This window comes from Notamacropus eugenii, chromosome 4 (assembly GCF_028372415.1).
Source record: "Notamacropus eugenii isolate mMacEug1 chromosome 4, mMacEug1.pri_v2, whole genome shotgun sequence".
Lineage (NCBI taxonomy): Eukaryota > Metazoa > Chordata > Mammalia > Diprotodontia > Macropodidae > Notamacropus > Notamacropus eugenii.
Window position 1 is genome coordinate 129,024,628 of NC_092875.1, and position 15,744 is coordinate 129,040,371.

The 15,744-nt window shown below is 40.5% G+C and overlaps 1 protein-coding gene across 3 annotated transcripts in view; it reads left to right on the forward strand.

Annotated features, from left to right (window-relative positions):
• Window positions 1–7,759: 7,759 nt before the first annotated feature.
• RAD21 (RAD21 cohesin complex component) overlaps window positions 7,760–15,744 on the forward strand; it is a 37,845-nt gene continuing 29,860 nt past the window's right edge. The window contains exons 1-2 of one of the 3 annotated variants that reach the window (XM_072603237.1): window positions 7,760–7,894; window positions 12,424–12,588. In XM_072603237.1, the coding sequence (XP_072459338.1) occupies window positions 12,445–12,588 (144 nt within the window). In that variant the 5' untranslated portion in view covers window positions 7,760–7,894; window positions 12,424–12,444. Of the gene's footprint in view, window positions 7,895–8,372; window positions 8,440–8,877; window positions 9,116–12,423; window positions 12,589–15,744 lie in introns of those variants that run through there. The other 2 variants (XM_072603239.1, XM_072603238.1) reach the window with 2 other exon arrangements.

Sequence of the window (15,744 nt, forward strand, 5' to 3'; positions counted from 1 at the left end):
AAACTACTTGGCTGGCTGGAACCCCAAGATGGTATCTGATCCTTCTTATATATGACACTTATCCTAAAAATTCCATCAGATGTCAACATAAATCAGATTTTATATGAGGCTTCCAGGAGAATATTTGAATGAAAAGCTGCACCTGCCAATAGATAAATTATGAGTGATCAAACATTCATTAGGCAGGTACTACGTACAAAGTACTGTGCTATGCTCTGGGAAATAAAGGTGAGTCAGGCACGCTTCCCATCCTCAGGAAAGTTATAATCCAGTTCATAAGGTAAAGAAAGGGTTTTGTTGTTCAATTGTATCAGTCATATCTGAGTCTTTGTGATCCCATTTACAGTTTTCTTGGTAAAAATAGTGGAATTGTTTGCCATTTCTTTCTCCAGCTCATTATGTAACAGAGGAACTTCAACAGACAAAGTTAAATGACTTGCCCAGGATCACACAGCTAGTAGGTGTCTAGGATGGACTGGAACTCAGCTCTTTCTGACTCCAGGCCCTGCTCTCTCCACTGTACCACCTAACTGCCCTCTCTAAGAAAGGCAGAAGAATTTTTTATAATGTAACTAGGGCATCGGATTTGGGATTCAATTCCTAGCTGGGATGCTACACATATGACTTTAGTTAAGTCATTTACCCATTCTGAGTCTCAGTTTCCTTATCTACAAGGCATAGGTGGACAAGATGATCTCTAAGGTTCTTTACAGATTTAAATTCCACGATGATATAACACAAGTCTTTGGTAGAGCAGCAAATAATACTATTACAGATTAAGAGCTGGAAGAGATCTTACATGTCATATATATCAACAAACTGGGTTTACAGTTTTAGTAAACTATACTGAATGAATAAGTATTAATTAACCTCTTATTACATACCAAGCTTTGTGCTATGCAAAATCAAAGCAGTACTTGAGCACTAAGAGTTTATATGCTCATGGGAATAGGTAACTACATAACAGAGTGGTGGCTAGAGAGAGAAGTTCTCTTTGGGTATCTAGTTTGGGAAATCATAGAGATAGGGGAGTTGTTTTATACATCCTTTCCAGCAGTAATGGCCCTGAAGCACCCACTAACCCTGAAGTCAGAAGGGCCTGAGTAGAACCTGAGTTCAAGTCTGGCCTCAGACACTTACTAGCTGTGTAACCCTGGGCAAGTCAACTAACTCCTCCAAAAAAAATTGTCTCCAAATTGCCTTAAAAAAAAAACAACAAAAACCCACAACCAAGGTATATGGTTGTATGATGGGCTGGACTGGTTGTCCCATGAGCTATCAAAGCACTAACTGCCCCAGAGGCAAAACCCCTACTGGAAGAAAATTCCCAGGTTGTATCTCTTGGACAATAGAACTTTTGAGGACTCCTGAGGAAACATTCTCTGCTCCTACCTCCTTCCCCCACCCTTCTCCACACACACACACGCATGCACACACACACGCGCACACACACACACACACACACACACACACACACACACACACACACACATACACACACACACACGCAAACACATACACGTTCTCCCTTACCAGGACCCAAAAGACTGATCTTCTGGGTACTGGTGAGTTGGTGGGAAGGGGTTGTCTTCTGACTCACTGGGAACTGGGCAAGTAGCTGTAGGAACCAAGACCTTTCAGAAAAGAAACTGACTCAACTTTTGTTTTCATTCTTTTGGGTACACTTCTTGGGAATAAGTGGGGAGGGAGACTAGGGTGGTGATATGATTCAGCACTAGATATTAAATAATAAATTTGCTATGGTTTTTAAAAAAAAATTTAAAAAATGACTGGAGTGGTTTGCCATTTCCTTCTCCTTCTTCAGATTTGGTTGCAATTCCATAGCTGGAAATTGAGGAGAGGTACAGGCAAAGGTGGGTGGGTAGGCATTGAAGTATGCCAAGTTGGAACAAAGCACAGCAGAGGTAAGCTAGATATAGTGAATCATGTGATATCCTCACTAATTAGGATAGCAGGGCCTCAGGGCAAGGATTCCAAAGAGAAGAGCATTAAAACCCATAGGACAAAGTCTCTAGATGTCTACTGACTTGTTGCGTTTGTCCTTCCCTGTCAAAGAAGACCATGACATCAAGATGATGACATGACTTGTAGTTTGACTTTGATTTGAGTGAAGGAAGGCTGTTCAGGTCACCAGCCTCACTTTCTCCTCTGGAGCCATCTGGGTCCAGTGGCCAGATACTCATCAGGATAACTGGAGATGGCCCAGGACACAATGGGAGACTGGCCATTTTAGGCTAAGATTTTATGGATTATTACTTTGAGTGAGATATACCCATTCAATGAATAGGCTTCTTTAAATAGTTACTCAAGGGATAGCCCCATTTAATTTAAAAAAAAAAAATCAGACTGGGAGAAGACCCTCAGGGTTCCTGGGTAAAAGAGAAAGTTACTATTTAGTATTTACTTTCACTCTGTGCTGGGGGTGGGGGGGGGGGGGGGGGGGTGAGGGAACCTGTTGTCCAATCTATGAGCTCCAGAGTGTACTGGGCTTAAGGCTTGGTCTTTGAGCAAGACATCCAGCCAGTAAACCCAAAAGAAAAGAGGCAGTTTTTGGCCATGGAAGCATACCTTCTCCTGGACAGAGAACCCCAGGTAAGGAGAGAGAGGAGGAAAGGGGAGGGCAGAGGAGGAAAAAGGAGAAGAAGGTAGGGGTAGGGAGTGCATGGGAGGGGAGCTGCTACTCACTCACAGCTTGTGTTTGTCCTTTTGTCCTCGACATCTTGACATCAAGATGATGACATGACTTGCAATTGACTTTGAGTGAGGGAGGGCTATGCTTGGTCACCAGCCTCACTTTCTCCTGCAGTCATCTGATTCAAAGGGGGAAGAAACAAATGTAGTGACAAGGTCCAGTAGTCTAGTATAAAGGCAGACAGAACTGACTCAAGGAATTGGTTGGGATACAATGCCTTGCCCACAGTAACACAGTGAGATCCTCTGACTCCAAATTCTATTCTTTTATTAATAGTTCACACTTATAGAAAACGTAAATGTGGGCATCTAGGTGGAAGAGTGGAGAGAGCACCGGGCCTAGAGTCAGGAAGAATTCTTTTCCTAAGTTCAAATCTGGCCTCAGACACCTACAAGTTATGTGATCCTAGACAAGTCACTTAATCCTGTTTGCCTCAATTTCTTCATCTGTAAAATGAACTGGAGAAGGAAATGACAACCCACTCCAGTAACTTTGCCAAGAAAACCTCAAATGGGGTCATGAAGAGTTAGACACAACTGAAATGGGTGAACAAAAATACAGAAATCCACAAAACATTTTACTTGTGACAACTATATTGTCATTAATACTAGCACTACTATCTCTGTATTATAGACAGGGAAACTGAGATTGAGTGGCATCAGGGCATCCACAGAAAATTTGTCAAGGTCAAGACTCAAGCCTAAGTCTTCTGTCTCTAAGTCTAGCATTCTTTTCTGTTACAGTGCCTTGAAATCCAATTCAAATCAATTAAACAGATATATACTAAGCACCTACTCACCAACCACTTACCTAGTACTTAGAGTAAAAAACACAAATAAACACAAAACAATTAAAGAAGTGAAAAGTACCAAGGTGGGGAGGCGAAATCAAGAAATATGCTTCATGAAGGAAGTTGCTCCTGACCTGTTTTTGTGGAAAAATAAGGATTCTAAAAAGTAGATGAGAAAAAGGATTGGATAAGATCATGGAGAGAATCTTTGCAAAGATGCAGAAACAAGTGACTAATTAACACTAAGCTCTTTGTTTAAAACAAAATGAGATGAAGAGAGAAGGATTACTGCTGGCTAGGCAAGTGGGGGCAAAGGAGCATGCATTTATAGCCTGTTATATGTTAGGTACTATGCTAAGCCTTTACAAATATTATCTCATTTGATCTAGGAGAGGTAAGTCAGGTTCAGTGTTGGAATGAAATAAGGCACCTAAGAGTGATCTATGGATCATTTAACAGTTAACCAAACTGGAAATTGAGGGGATGCCCATTAATTGGGGAATGGCTGAACAAGTTATGGTATATGAATGTAATGGAATATTATTGTGCTACAAGAAATGATGAGCAGGTGAATTTCAGAAAAACCTGGAAAGATTTCCATGAACTGAAGCTGAGTGCACTGAGCAGAATCACAACATTGTACACAGCAGTAGCAACATTGTATGATGATTAACAGCCTTTTTCAGCAATACAGTCATCCAAAACAATTCCAAAAACTTGTGATGGAAAATGCTATCCACATCCAGAGAAAGAACTATGGAATCTGAATGCAAATAGAAGTATCTTTGTTTTTTCTTTCTTCTGTTTTTTCCCTTTCGTTCTGATTCTTTTCTTTCACAACATGACTAATGTGGAAATGTTTAACACAATGGTACATGTATAACCTGTTTCAGATTGCTTGCTGTCGTGGAGAGGAGGGAGTAAAGGGAGAGAGGGAGAAAAATTTGGAACTCAATATTTCACAAAAATGAATGTTGAAAACTATCTTTACATGCAATTTTGGGAAAAAATAAAATACTATTAAGGGGGAAAAAAAGAAACTGTAGCCAATAAAACATATATAAAGATCTTCGTGGGCTGCATATTGACTTAGAAAATTACGTATTACTATTGTCTATGTTTTGTTGTTATTTATTTATTTTGTTAAATATTTCCCAATTACATTTCAAGATGGTAAAAGAAAAAAAAAGTTAGGCAAAGGTGATTTACTTAGTCATAGCCTAGTGTGGGGGGTGCGGGGGGGGGGGGGAAGCACGAATCCCCCTTACTCAAATTGACTGCTCAGAGGCATCTCAAAGTAAAAACAGAAAATCTCCTTTATTTCGGTTATCAGGAGAAACCAGGAGGACCCTTCACCAGTAAAGCTGGAGTAGGGAGGCACCTTACAGAACCAGAATGGCACTTTATATAGACCCTGACATGAAAATTCGCCCTCCCACAGCTGACCATTATTCTCATTGACTGAGAAGCACGGTCTTACATTCTAGGTGCGAAATCTAACCAATCCCTTTTGAAACCCGGTTCAAATTTTCCGCTCCTGGACATTACAAAGCCTGCGAAAATACGTCAGTATATGCAAACTAGACATTGAAAATATAGCAAATGAAGCATTGAGGACTCATGCAAATTGGGCATTGAGAACTTATGCAAATCAGGTGGACCTGTGTGAGGACTGCAGACTGCGTGCACATATGCAAATTAGGTATTGAGGAGTTAGTGAGTCATATCCAATCATTGATCCTAATGCAATACATAGCCTTGTGTGGAAATCACCTGACTCTGGAGGAATGGAAACCTGGGCCTAAGGTCTCTTCCACTCCAGGGAGAAGACTCCATATTCCTGAGAAGTCTTCACTAAATCTGTTCCCATTCACCAGGATACTACAGAATTTCAACAGGTCACAGTGTGGTGACTCCCAAGGTATTAGGAAAGCTTTCAAGTCTCAAGGACCCAAATACCACGTGGCATTTTATGCCCTTAGGTGACCAGAAAATCATATCAATATAGCCACAGAAAACTAGGAAGTGTCCAGCTTAAGTCTTCTTTTTGGGCCAATGAAGGTCTTGGGGAAGCTTTGTCAGCAAAAATTTGGCCTAAGCCTTGTAAGGGAATGAGGAAGACAGAGGAGAAGCCTAGCCTCACAGCGAAAGGTCTCTCATGACTCCTGTAAGAATAAGTAGCAGTAACAAGGCACCAACATAAAATGGGCAAAACTATAATTAAGACAGCAACACAGGCATTCGCTAGAGACTATCTGGAATGGAACCAAATCAGTTAGATCTCAACCTTGATTAATCAGATATTGGATCATGCAACCAGCAGGATGTATGGATTACAGACTAAATCTGACAAGAGGTAACATAAGATTCAGTAAATTTGTAAAATGTATAGCCTATAACAGATTGCATGCCCTCTTGGGGAGGGAGGAGAGAAGAAGAGGGACAAAATTGGAACTCAAAATCTTATAAAAAATAAATGTTGAAAACTAAAAAATAAATTTTTAAAAATTTAAAAAATAGGTAAAGATGCAGCTAGGTGGCACAGTGGATAGTGCACTGGGCTAAGAATCAGGAAGATCTATCTTCCTGAGTTCAGATCCCACCTCCGAAACTCACTAGCTGTGTGATCCTGGGCAAGTCACCTAACTTTGCCTCATGTGTAAAATGACTAGTGGTGTTATTGCTGGATCAAAGGGTATACACAGCTTGACAGTCCTTTGGACATAGTTCCAAATTGCTCTTCAGAATGGCAGAACCCTCATTTTAAAGATGAGGAAACTGAGGCCAAAGGAAGTTAAAAGAAACTTTATCCAGGGGTTACACAGATAGTAACAGGGGCCAGATTTGAACACTGGTGCTCTAGTTCTAAAGTCAACATTCTCCTCACTATACTAGATGACCAACTCTCCCTTATTATTGCTTATACTAACCAAGCTTACAAAAGATTGACTTGTAACCAACGCCAATTTATTAATTGACTATGATGACATGACTTTCCAAGGGACCAGAGAGTCTCCAAAGAACGTTTTTTTCTGGCATAAAGGTGTCATGTGAAGGAAAATTTATCAGGTTTGCTGCTCGGTGTACCCAGAGTGAAGCAAAGAAAGCTGGATAGTATTGTGTAAGAGTTATCTGATCTGATAATGTGGTAGTTTCACCAAATACTTTAAATCCTAGAAAAAATAGTGAGAAAAAATGGGATAAAACTTGTATAATGAAGTTAATATGATCCAATCAATGTACCTATTAACAAAATTATGTTGTGTATTTATAAATGTATTCAGCCTCCTCGATCCACTTGGCCGTAGCTGAGCATTTCGAATGCCAGTTCAGCCCAGACTCGATCCTCCAGGATAATCGCCAGCCTCCTGCCTGGGCACCTGCGACAGGGAGGTGCCTGCAGCACATCTGCTCCTCCTCATCCTTTCAGGGGTGCAAAACCTCCTAAAATTTCCAGCAAAATGCTGGACTGGCCCCAATGCTCCCAGGTCATGTTTCATTTCTCTTTTAGAATCATTGAATTTAAAATAAAATAGAACCAATTATGTTAGTGCGGCTGCGCAGAGGGGGTTAAATCCCTCTAGAGGAATAAGTTTAACCTGGAAATGGGCCTCAGGAGATTTATACTTTTTTGAAAGCATAACTTCTTTTCGTTTGTCTAAGTCGAACTTCATCAGAATAGTCTAACTTAACTGAACTTAATCATTATATTTTAGAGTTATAATAACAGAGAAAAAATTTTTTAACTCTGCCGACTCACAACTAAATTATAACTTAGTTTGACAACCACGTGTTGACTTTCACCACGAAACGTCCCCGCTCTCTTTAAAGAAAAAAAAAAATCCACCCCGGATAAATTAAATAGTAGAGAAATACATTCACGCTCCACGTCTGCAACCGCAGCGCATGCGCCAGGTCCCCCAAGCGCCTGCTGAACTGCGCGGCCTTACCGGCGCATGCTCAGTTTCTCTGTTCCCGTCCATCGGGAAAGGGAGGGATAGAATCCGGGCTAAGAGGCCAGAGAGCCCGCGCCTGCGCAGTTGCCTTCGTAGGCTTCGGCTGGCGGCGCAGGCGCCCGAGGAACATTTTGACCGTAAACATCCTGCCGATTTGAACGGAGGGTTTGGGCGGCAGGAAGAGCCGCGGCCATCGCTGCCGCCATCTTGTTTGTTTGAGTGAATCGGAGAGGAGGCGGAGGCGGCGAGCGATCGGCTGCCGCGGCGGCGGAGGAGGAGGCAGCGGCGGCGGCGGAGGCGGTAGAAGCAGGGGCGGCGGGAGAGGCTCCCCCTCACACCGCGCGAGGGGTGCCCCCCTTCTCCCCGTCCCCCTCCCCCCAACCCTCTCCCCTCCCTCGGCCACCCAGCCCGTCCTCGCTCCTGGAGGAGCTCGAGGTGAGAAACCCCGCCGAGCCCTCCCCCCCTTCCCCGCTTTCGGGGGCGCAGAGCGTCCCGGCCCGCTGCTGGGGGGGAGGGGGAGCCGGAGCCGAGCCACCGCGGGGCCCAGTGTCCGCGGAATCAGGCCCGGCCTCCTGGCCGGGCTCCCCGGGACGAGCCCCGGCGCGCGCGGGGGACGAGGGAGCAGATTTAATTAAAAACACCCCGCCCCTCGTCGCAGCCTCCAGCTGCCCGCCGCTCTGGGGGCCAGGGATCAGGAAACGCCGGGGCTGGAGGCAGGGTTGAGGCCACCCCCGCCTCCGGGGCCTGTCCGAGGGGTGGGGGGGGGATCTCCGGGTAGACCCCTATGCCAACTTAAGAGGAGGAGCAACAGTTTGTGGAGCCTGGGAAGCGGAGCCGGCAGTGCCCGGGGCGGGGGCAGCCCCGCTCCCCCCCCCCCTTTAAGGGACTCATCCCTTTAAGGCTACATCACAATTGGGAAAGACCAAGCAGAGAAAAACTCGCAGGGAACGTGCTTTAGGCCCGTGGAGAAGACCGTGATCGTTAGTTGTTTGTATTCTCCACGGTTAATGCCTCTTGTGTTTGGGGGAGACTTTGGGGGGAATGTGTCGGATCGGTTTGACTTGAAAAAGCCCAGAGGTTCCGGGGGAGCGGGAGGCGGTTGGAGGCGTGGAGAGGAGCCTGTGGCATCGCGCTGCCCAAGTTGATGTGCCAGAGCCAGAGTTCTAGTGTTCGAGTTTGAATGGAGGAAACCTGAAAGACGCGCCTTGTGGGATCATTAGGACCGTCCTAGGCCGCCTGGACTTTTGGAGAATCATCTTGATTTTCTAGTGAAAATTTAAGTTTTGCTGCAGGATCCCACTGTAAACAAAAGTATTTCTTTTAATCCCAATATATTCTGAAGAGTATAACTTGGAACTGTGAGCTGTGTTATAGCATAACGTCATTCCATTCTGAAAATGGCAAGGTTCTGTGTTTTAATGTCAGAAGCCACAGAGGATCGTGTTTACCTTAAAGAAATCGTAGAGTAGATGGAAACAGGTTGTGGATAAATTACTCAACTTAAAAGTGGAGTAAACTCAAGCTGTACAGAGTGGTTGGGGCTGTACGCTTTAATAAGTAAATATCGTTGAAGTTGGTTGTTCAGAATTCCACTTATGTAACTTCATCGTACGATCTGACTGGAATTTATAGATGAAAAACTTGCTCAAGATTTTGGTGAGTTTTATGAAGTATAAGTGCACTTTAGCCGAGTGCCTGGCTCGTAGTAGTCACCATGTAAAGGTTTATTCCTCCCCCTCCCCCCCTTAAATTAAGTATTTCCACCCCCTTTCAGCTTTAAAACCTATGATCTAGAGTGTGCAAATTGAAGGGGCTGGTTTATTTAAAAGAGGGAAAATGTGAATAGTCTTAAGTAAACAGTGTTTTGAGTTTTTCCACATGTATTAATTTTCTTACCAGAAATGCCAATGTTCCATCTGGAAAATAGACATTTTCTTCGAATGCGTCCATATAGATAGTACGACAAGGGAGGCAGCTTAGCAGACAAGTCACTTAAGCAAAAACCTTTGGTTGGTCTCTGTAAGATGGGTATTTGGACTAAGATCACTTGTAGCTCTAGATCCTATTATGCCATGTGTTCAATTACTAAGAATATGCTTTAAAATAAGAATTTATTATCTTTACATTTTCCTGTTTTAAAGTTTTTCATTCCCTGAAATGACTTCAACTACTTTGTGATTTGTTTAGATTCTAAACTTTCAAGTGGAAAAGAAACAATACTAGCAAATGCAAAATTATTTTTAGCTTACCAAACAGTATTTTCTCTGGTCTGTTTGACAAAAGAACAGTCTAATTGAAATTAATTTCAATATCTCTCTTAAAATATCTACCTAATTAAAATTTCTTACGTAGGCTTTTAGTATCAATGATTGTTTATACACTCTCCTGTTGGATTACGAGATAGGGTGCTGAGTTCCATGTGTAATAATGCTGATAACAGAAACGAAACATGACATGGAAATTGAGAAATTAATTTAACTGGTATTTGGAAGTTAATATGGGGGAAAGTAACTTTGCCATATTCTGTGTTCCTTAAAATGTACTAAAACATCAACTAATTTTTCTGCCATGCTAATATAACTATTTTATGTTAAATTGCCTTTTGATATCACTATCAGGGCTTAACTTTTTTTTTTCAAGTTGGCAAAATTTAGTCCTGAATTCATATAACCTGCTTTTTAGGGAGTTTGTAATACATTTTTTTTTTGAAAGTACAGTTGATAGCAGTTTTCTGTTATTATTTTAAACCAAGTGATGTTATCAGGATACTGTAATGTTAATTACATATGCTAAAAGAAGGAACTATTGGCCACATTGAAATAAGACCAATACTTCTTCCCTCAGGCTGACTTTACCTGCCAGATTACTCTTGAGGCCAGCTTTACCTACTCTTGCCAAGAAGTTGCATCTGCTCAGGAACTTAGTAAGTTCCTGTGGTAGAATGAAGATTGACTATTTTGAGGCACAGTCCTAACCAACAACTGAAGAGCTACCATGAGTTAATCACACCTGGTAGAAGGTGTCAACAGCTCAATTTCCAGAGCTTTCAAAAAATGTTTAAGAATATTTACTAATCAACTAATTGACTTCTGGTAGAATTCCTATTGCTTTTCCAAGTGTTTAGATTCTAAACACTCCTACACTTTAGAAGATACTTTAAGTCCTTGTAACCATTTTATAAGTGTCTGTTTCTGTGGGTGTGTTAAAGTATCATAACTGATTATGAATCATTCAGAAAAATCGAATATCAAGAATTCTAACAGGAATTTGAATTTGCCATTTTGGTCTTATGAGTATATGTTCTTTAGAGCAATTGTTACTGTAATAATCTTCTTGGACAGTTGAAACAGTAGTACTGGAATGTCAAGAAGTGAGCTTCTTGAGTTGTAGGGTGTGAAAAGGGAAAAGAAACTGGGAGAAGTCATTAAATAAATGGTACTTCTACCAGAGAATATTTTAGTTAAATCCTTCCTACAGTATCCTCTAGTATATCTTGAATCATTGAATGGGAGGAAAAAGGAATATTCAGTTTTAAATAAGCAGCTTTGGGAATGGAAATGCCTCTTTCTTTCATGGGACATAATGCATTATAACAAATGAGGATCATTTGAGAGAGTTCAATTTAAACGAATGAAAATTTTCAGAACATTTTGCTGTTAAGTGCTGAAAGGTGAACTGAATGCATCTTACTCTACTTATCCCTCAGTAGACTTTTCTTTCAGGCTTTAAATCTGTATGTATGTCAGCCAATGTGTCACTGGAATCACAAATATTTTCTTCTCTTGAAGGAACTGTAATACTGTATAGACTATTAAAAGTAATTGGAGTATACCATAATTTTGATGTGAGATGTGTTCTGTAAGATTTATTTTCAACACCAAATTTTCTAGTCTTTTTAAATGGTATATTAATGAGGAAAAATGATCAACTGTCTCTTATGTGGCTTCCTTATAATGTGTTCATATGCTTTATCTGCTTGTATACTTTTTGCTTTTGCTTTACTACCATGACTATTGTATTATCTGATATAGTTACTGGGTCAGGTATGAAAATAAGCCATAGTTTCAAAATTTGCAGAGTTGGGGAATGGTAGAATAAGCTTGTAGTTGAGTTCTTACAGTATCAGACTTGAAATCTTTTATATATAAAAAAAAAAAGCCATGAATTTTTACTCTCTGGTTAGTCCCTAGTTGAAAAGTGAAATGTTTTCATTCTTGAGCATTATTTACTTACCATACATAGTATTTTGTTTCTAGTTGATGAACCTAAGATGTTTCCCCAAATATCTGAGTTTGAAAAGGCAGTAAAATTTTGATGAACTTTAAGAATCAGATTTTTGGGAAAAGTATTCCTCTGAGATTCTAGTGTGTCTTGTTCATGGGGAAGGAAGGAATAATTCTGTATTGAAAATTTAAAACTTCCTATTTAAAGTGATAGATCCTTCTGCCCTATGAATATGAAAATGTTGAATCAATAGGCCTCTTGTTAAGCTCCTCCTGTACCTGCCACAGGGTCTACAAAGGGAAAAAAAAAAATAAAGTCCCTGCCCTCAAAGAGCTTACAGTTCTTTTGAAGTAGACAACATGTACAAATCTAAGTTAGCTACGTGTGGAAGATAGAATTTGAGCTGAGCTCTGAAGAAAACTAGGGCTTCTAAGAGGCAAAAGTGAGAAGCATTCCAGTCATGGAAGACAAACTATGTAAAGGTATAGAGGTAGATAGAGATGGAATGCTCCAATTGGAGAGTCAAAATTTGGCTAGAACATAGAGTACACTAAAGAAAATAAAGTAAACCTGTAAAGTGAAGTTGGAGTTGGATTGCTTTGTACTTTTTGAATGTCATCTGGAGGATCTGTACATATCTCAAAAAGTAGCTCTGGTGCTAACATCAGGATCACATTGGAGAAATGTATGTTTCAGCATTTGTTGCATATATGATTTTTTTTAATTATCTTTTTTGACAGGTTTTCTAGTCCGTTGGCACCATGTTCTACGCTCATTTTGTCCTGAGTAAGAGAGGGCCGTTGGCCAAAATTTGGCTAGCGGCCCACTGGGATAAGAAGCTAACCAAAGCCCATGTGTTTGAGTGTAATTTAGAGAGCAGTGTGGAGAGTATCATTTCACCTAAGGTATGTTTTATGTTGATATTAGTAGTCATTTTGATATGTTTGTTGGTATGAAATACTAATTATAGAAGGCTTTAAGGTTTAAGTTTGTTTATTAAGGACAAATGAAATTGTGGGATTATCTCATCATGTATTGTTAATAGAATAGCACAGAACTTTGTCAGATAAGATTTACTCATTTTTATTGATGTAATTTTGGTCTGATCTTTTTTTAAATAGCGTCTCAGTAGTTAGTAATTGCTAAATAAGGTATTTAGCGTGATTCCATAATAAGTATAGTCAATTTTCTGTTAACTTATGATAACATCCTCAGTAATCTAAATTTTTTAATATACATATACTCGTGTCTATATGTATGTGTATACATACACACATGCATATATAAATGAAATGTTTAACTCCAAAGGCAGGGTTTTTTTGGGTGCTCTTGATCCAAGAATTCACGCCCACTGGGAGATTACTAGAAAGAACATTTTTGCTATTTGAGTAAAAAAAGGTCCTAATCTTTAGACCTATTTGCCTCTTGACTCAAGAGAATCCAGAAAGCTTCCACATTCTGCTTTGCTGTTCGACCTCTACACAAGCCTAAAAAGAACATATTTTCTTTTTTTAATCTACCCGTGTTTCAGCTTCCTGGGGACTCAGAAGTATGGTTTTGTAAACTTTAAAAGCTTTTTTTTTCAACTTACTACTACGACATCAAATTCCAGCTTTTTTCAGTTCGTAGAACGTTTTCTGCAAGTAATCCTCTCTCCTCTGCTTGAAGATTGCTATTGACATTGAACTCGCTACTTTCCAAAGCTAACCATTCCATTTTTTTTTTTTAACAGTTCTGATCATTAGGAACTTGTATTTGTCTTGAGTCAGAATTTTCTTTCCTGTAACTTGGTTGATCCTAGTGGTTTTCTGCCAAGCAGGATAGGTCTAAATCATCTTCCACATTTGAACCTTTCAGTTATTTAAAGATGATCTTGTCTTTCTAGCCCCCAAGTCTTTTCTTCACCAAACCAAACATTCCCAGGTTCTTCATGGGATAGGGATTATCCCTTGAGGCTCCCCTGGAAAATTCCAGTTCTTTAGTGTCCTTTCCAAAGTGCAACTGCTCCTATTGAGCAGACTTCCCTTTCAGAGAGGTGGTTTCTTTTAATGGCAAGAGCATATTGTACTTGGAGTTGAGAGACATGAGTTGTAGTTAACAACTCTGAACCATGTGCAAGTAAATTAATTTCTGAGCCTTTAGGATAAAGTTGAGAGTATATGTAAAGTAATTGGCAAGCTATTATTCCCTCTTAAGGTTTTTGTCGTCTACACTCATAGAGACCTGCCTTTCCCCACAGAAAACATTCTTGATTGTCTTTTCAATACTGAATACACCTTCTCATGCCTCAGACACATTGATTTAGGAGAACTGAACCCTGTTGCTGGTTTTAACTTTCCCCTTCCCTCTTCTCCCACCTCCTCTCCCGGTTACCTCTTTGTAACCTCTCCTTTAAGGTTCACTCTCTTATCACCTTACAAAGAAGAACCTCATGGCAGTTCTCTGTATGTCCCTCAATCTTCTCCTTTGTCAGAAAATTTAGAACTTGACTTTATGGTATTTCATCTCTATGCCAACTGACACATTTATCTAGCTCTACCATCTCTTCTGAGTTCTAGCCATGTATGTCTGTCTACTTGCCTACTGGATATTTCAAACTGGATATCCCATGGGCATTTTAAACTCAACATGCCCAAAACTGAATGCATTCTTATATGACCTTCACAACTCCTCCCGGACACTTCTTCCTGCAGGAATCTTTCCTGATCTTTGCCCATCCCAAAAACTGCTTGTGTTCCCTCCTCTCTCTGCACGCCCACCCCCACACAATTTTGCCTTGTGTTTATTTGGAGTTTACTAACTTATATATGCCTTCCCTGATAGAATGTAAGTTCCGTTGAGCTAGAAATTGTTTTGCCTTTGCCTTTGTCATTGTATCCCTGTTGCCTGGCACCTAAGTACTTTACAAATACCTACTCTGCCCTTAAATTAAAGAACTTCAAACACTCTAACCTCCTAGTTCATTAATCTCCACTCCATCTAAGCCCCACGTAGGAACAGTCATACCCCACCCCCTTGATCTCGTGTTAACTTTTTGTGGTCAAGAAAATTGAAATTCCTTTATCTACCCTTAATTCCTGTGATTCTGTCTCTTCCTGGGCAACACTCCTATAACTATTCTTCATCCTCAGTATAGTGTTCAGTGTCCCTATTCTACCTTCTCTTTCCCCCTTCATAATCTTGATCCTCTAGTTAATCAATTCCATTGTATTCTACTCTTGAATCTCTTACTACATCCTTGTCAGTTAGGTGTCAAGCAGCTACTATGTGGCAGGCACCCTGGGTGGAGATACAAATACAAAGATTTGAAATATTCCCAACTGTCAGAGGAACTTAACTATTACTTTCAAATTTGCATGTTGTTAGACAGTGCTAAAGGAAGTCATGTTAGCATGTTGACTGAATTGACTACAAATTTGTTTTCTGATCTCACCTGAACCCTTATCCATAAGAGAATGTTTTACTGACTGGCGTTACCCATAGTAGCTAGTTGCAAATGTTTTCTTCCCTCCTCAAACTTCCTATACTCCCTTCTGCCCTCCTCAGTTGAACACTATTCAGAAAAGAGGTATCCAGACTCTCTTTCCCCTCTTCATATCAAAATCCTTTAATGTCATTTCCTATTCTTTCCTTTATTCTTCTCATTTGTGAAGAGATGACCCTTCTCATAACCATGTCCAACTCAGTTTGATCATCCTCTTCTATCTTTGGCAGATTACCTTTTTAATTATCACATTAACTAATAATTTCTTTCTTACTATCTATAAGCATGCTCAGATATCCCTCAGTCTCTTCCCTTCTTCACACAAACTGCTAGAAAAAACTGTCTGGATTCACTGCCCCCACTTCATCTCTTCTTGCTTTTAGTCCCTTGAGGTCTGATTTTTACCCTCAATTTCACCTTTGCAACATCCCTGTTCTCTTCCTCTGACATTGCCACCATTCTAGTGCAGTCTTCCATTACCTCACACTTTGATTACTGTAATAGTCTGCTGGTGGGTGTCCTTCCCTTAAGTTTCTCCCTACTCACTTTCATCCTCCATTCAGCCACTAAAATGATT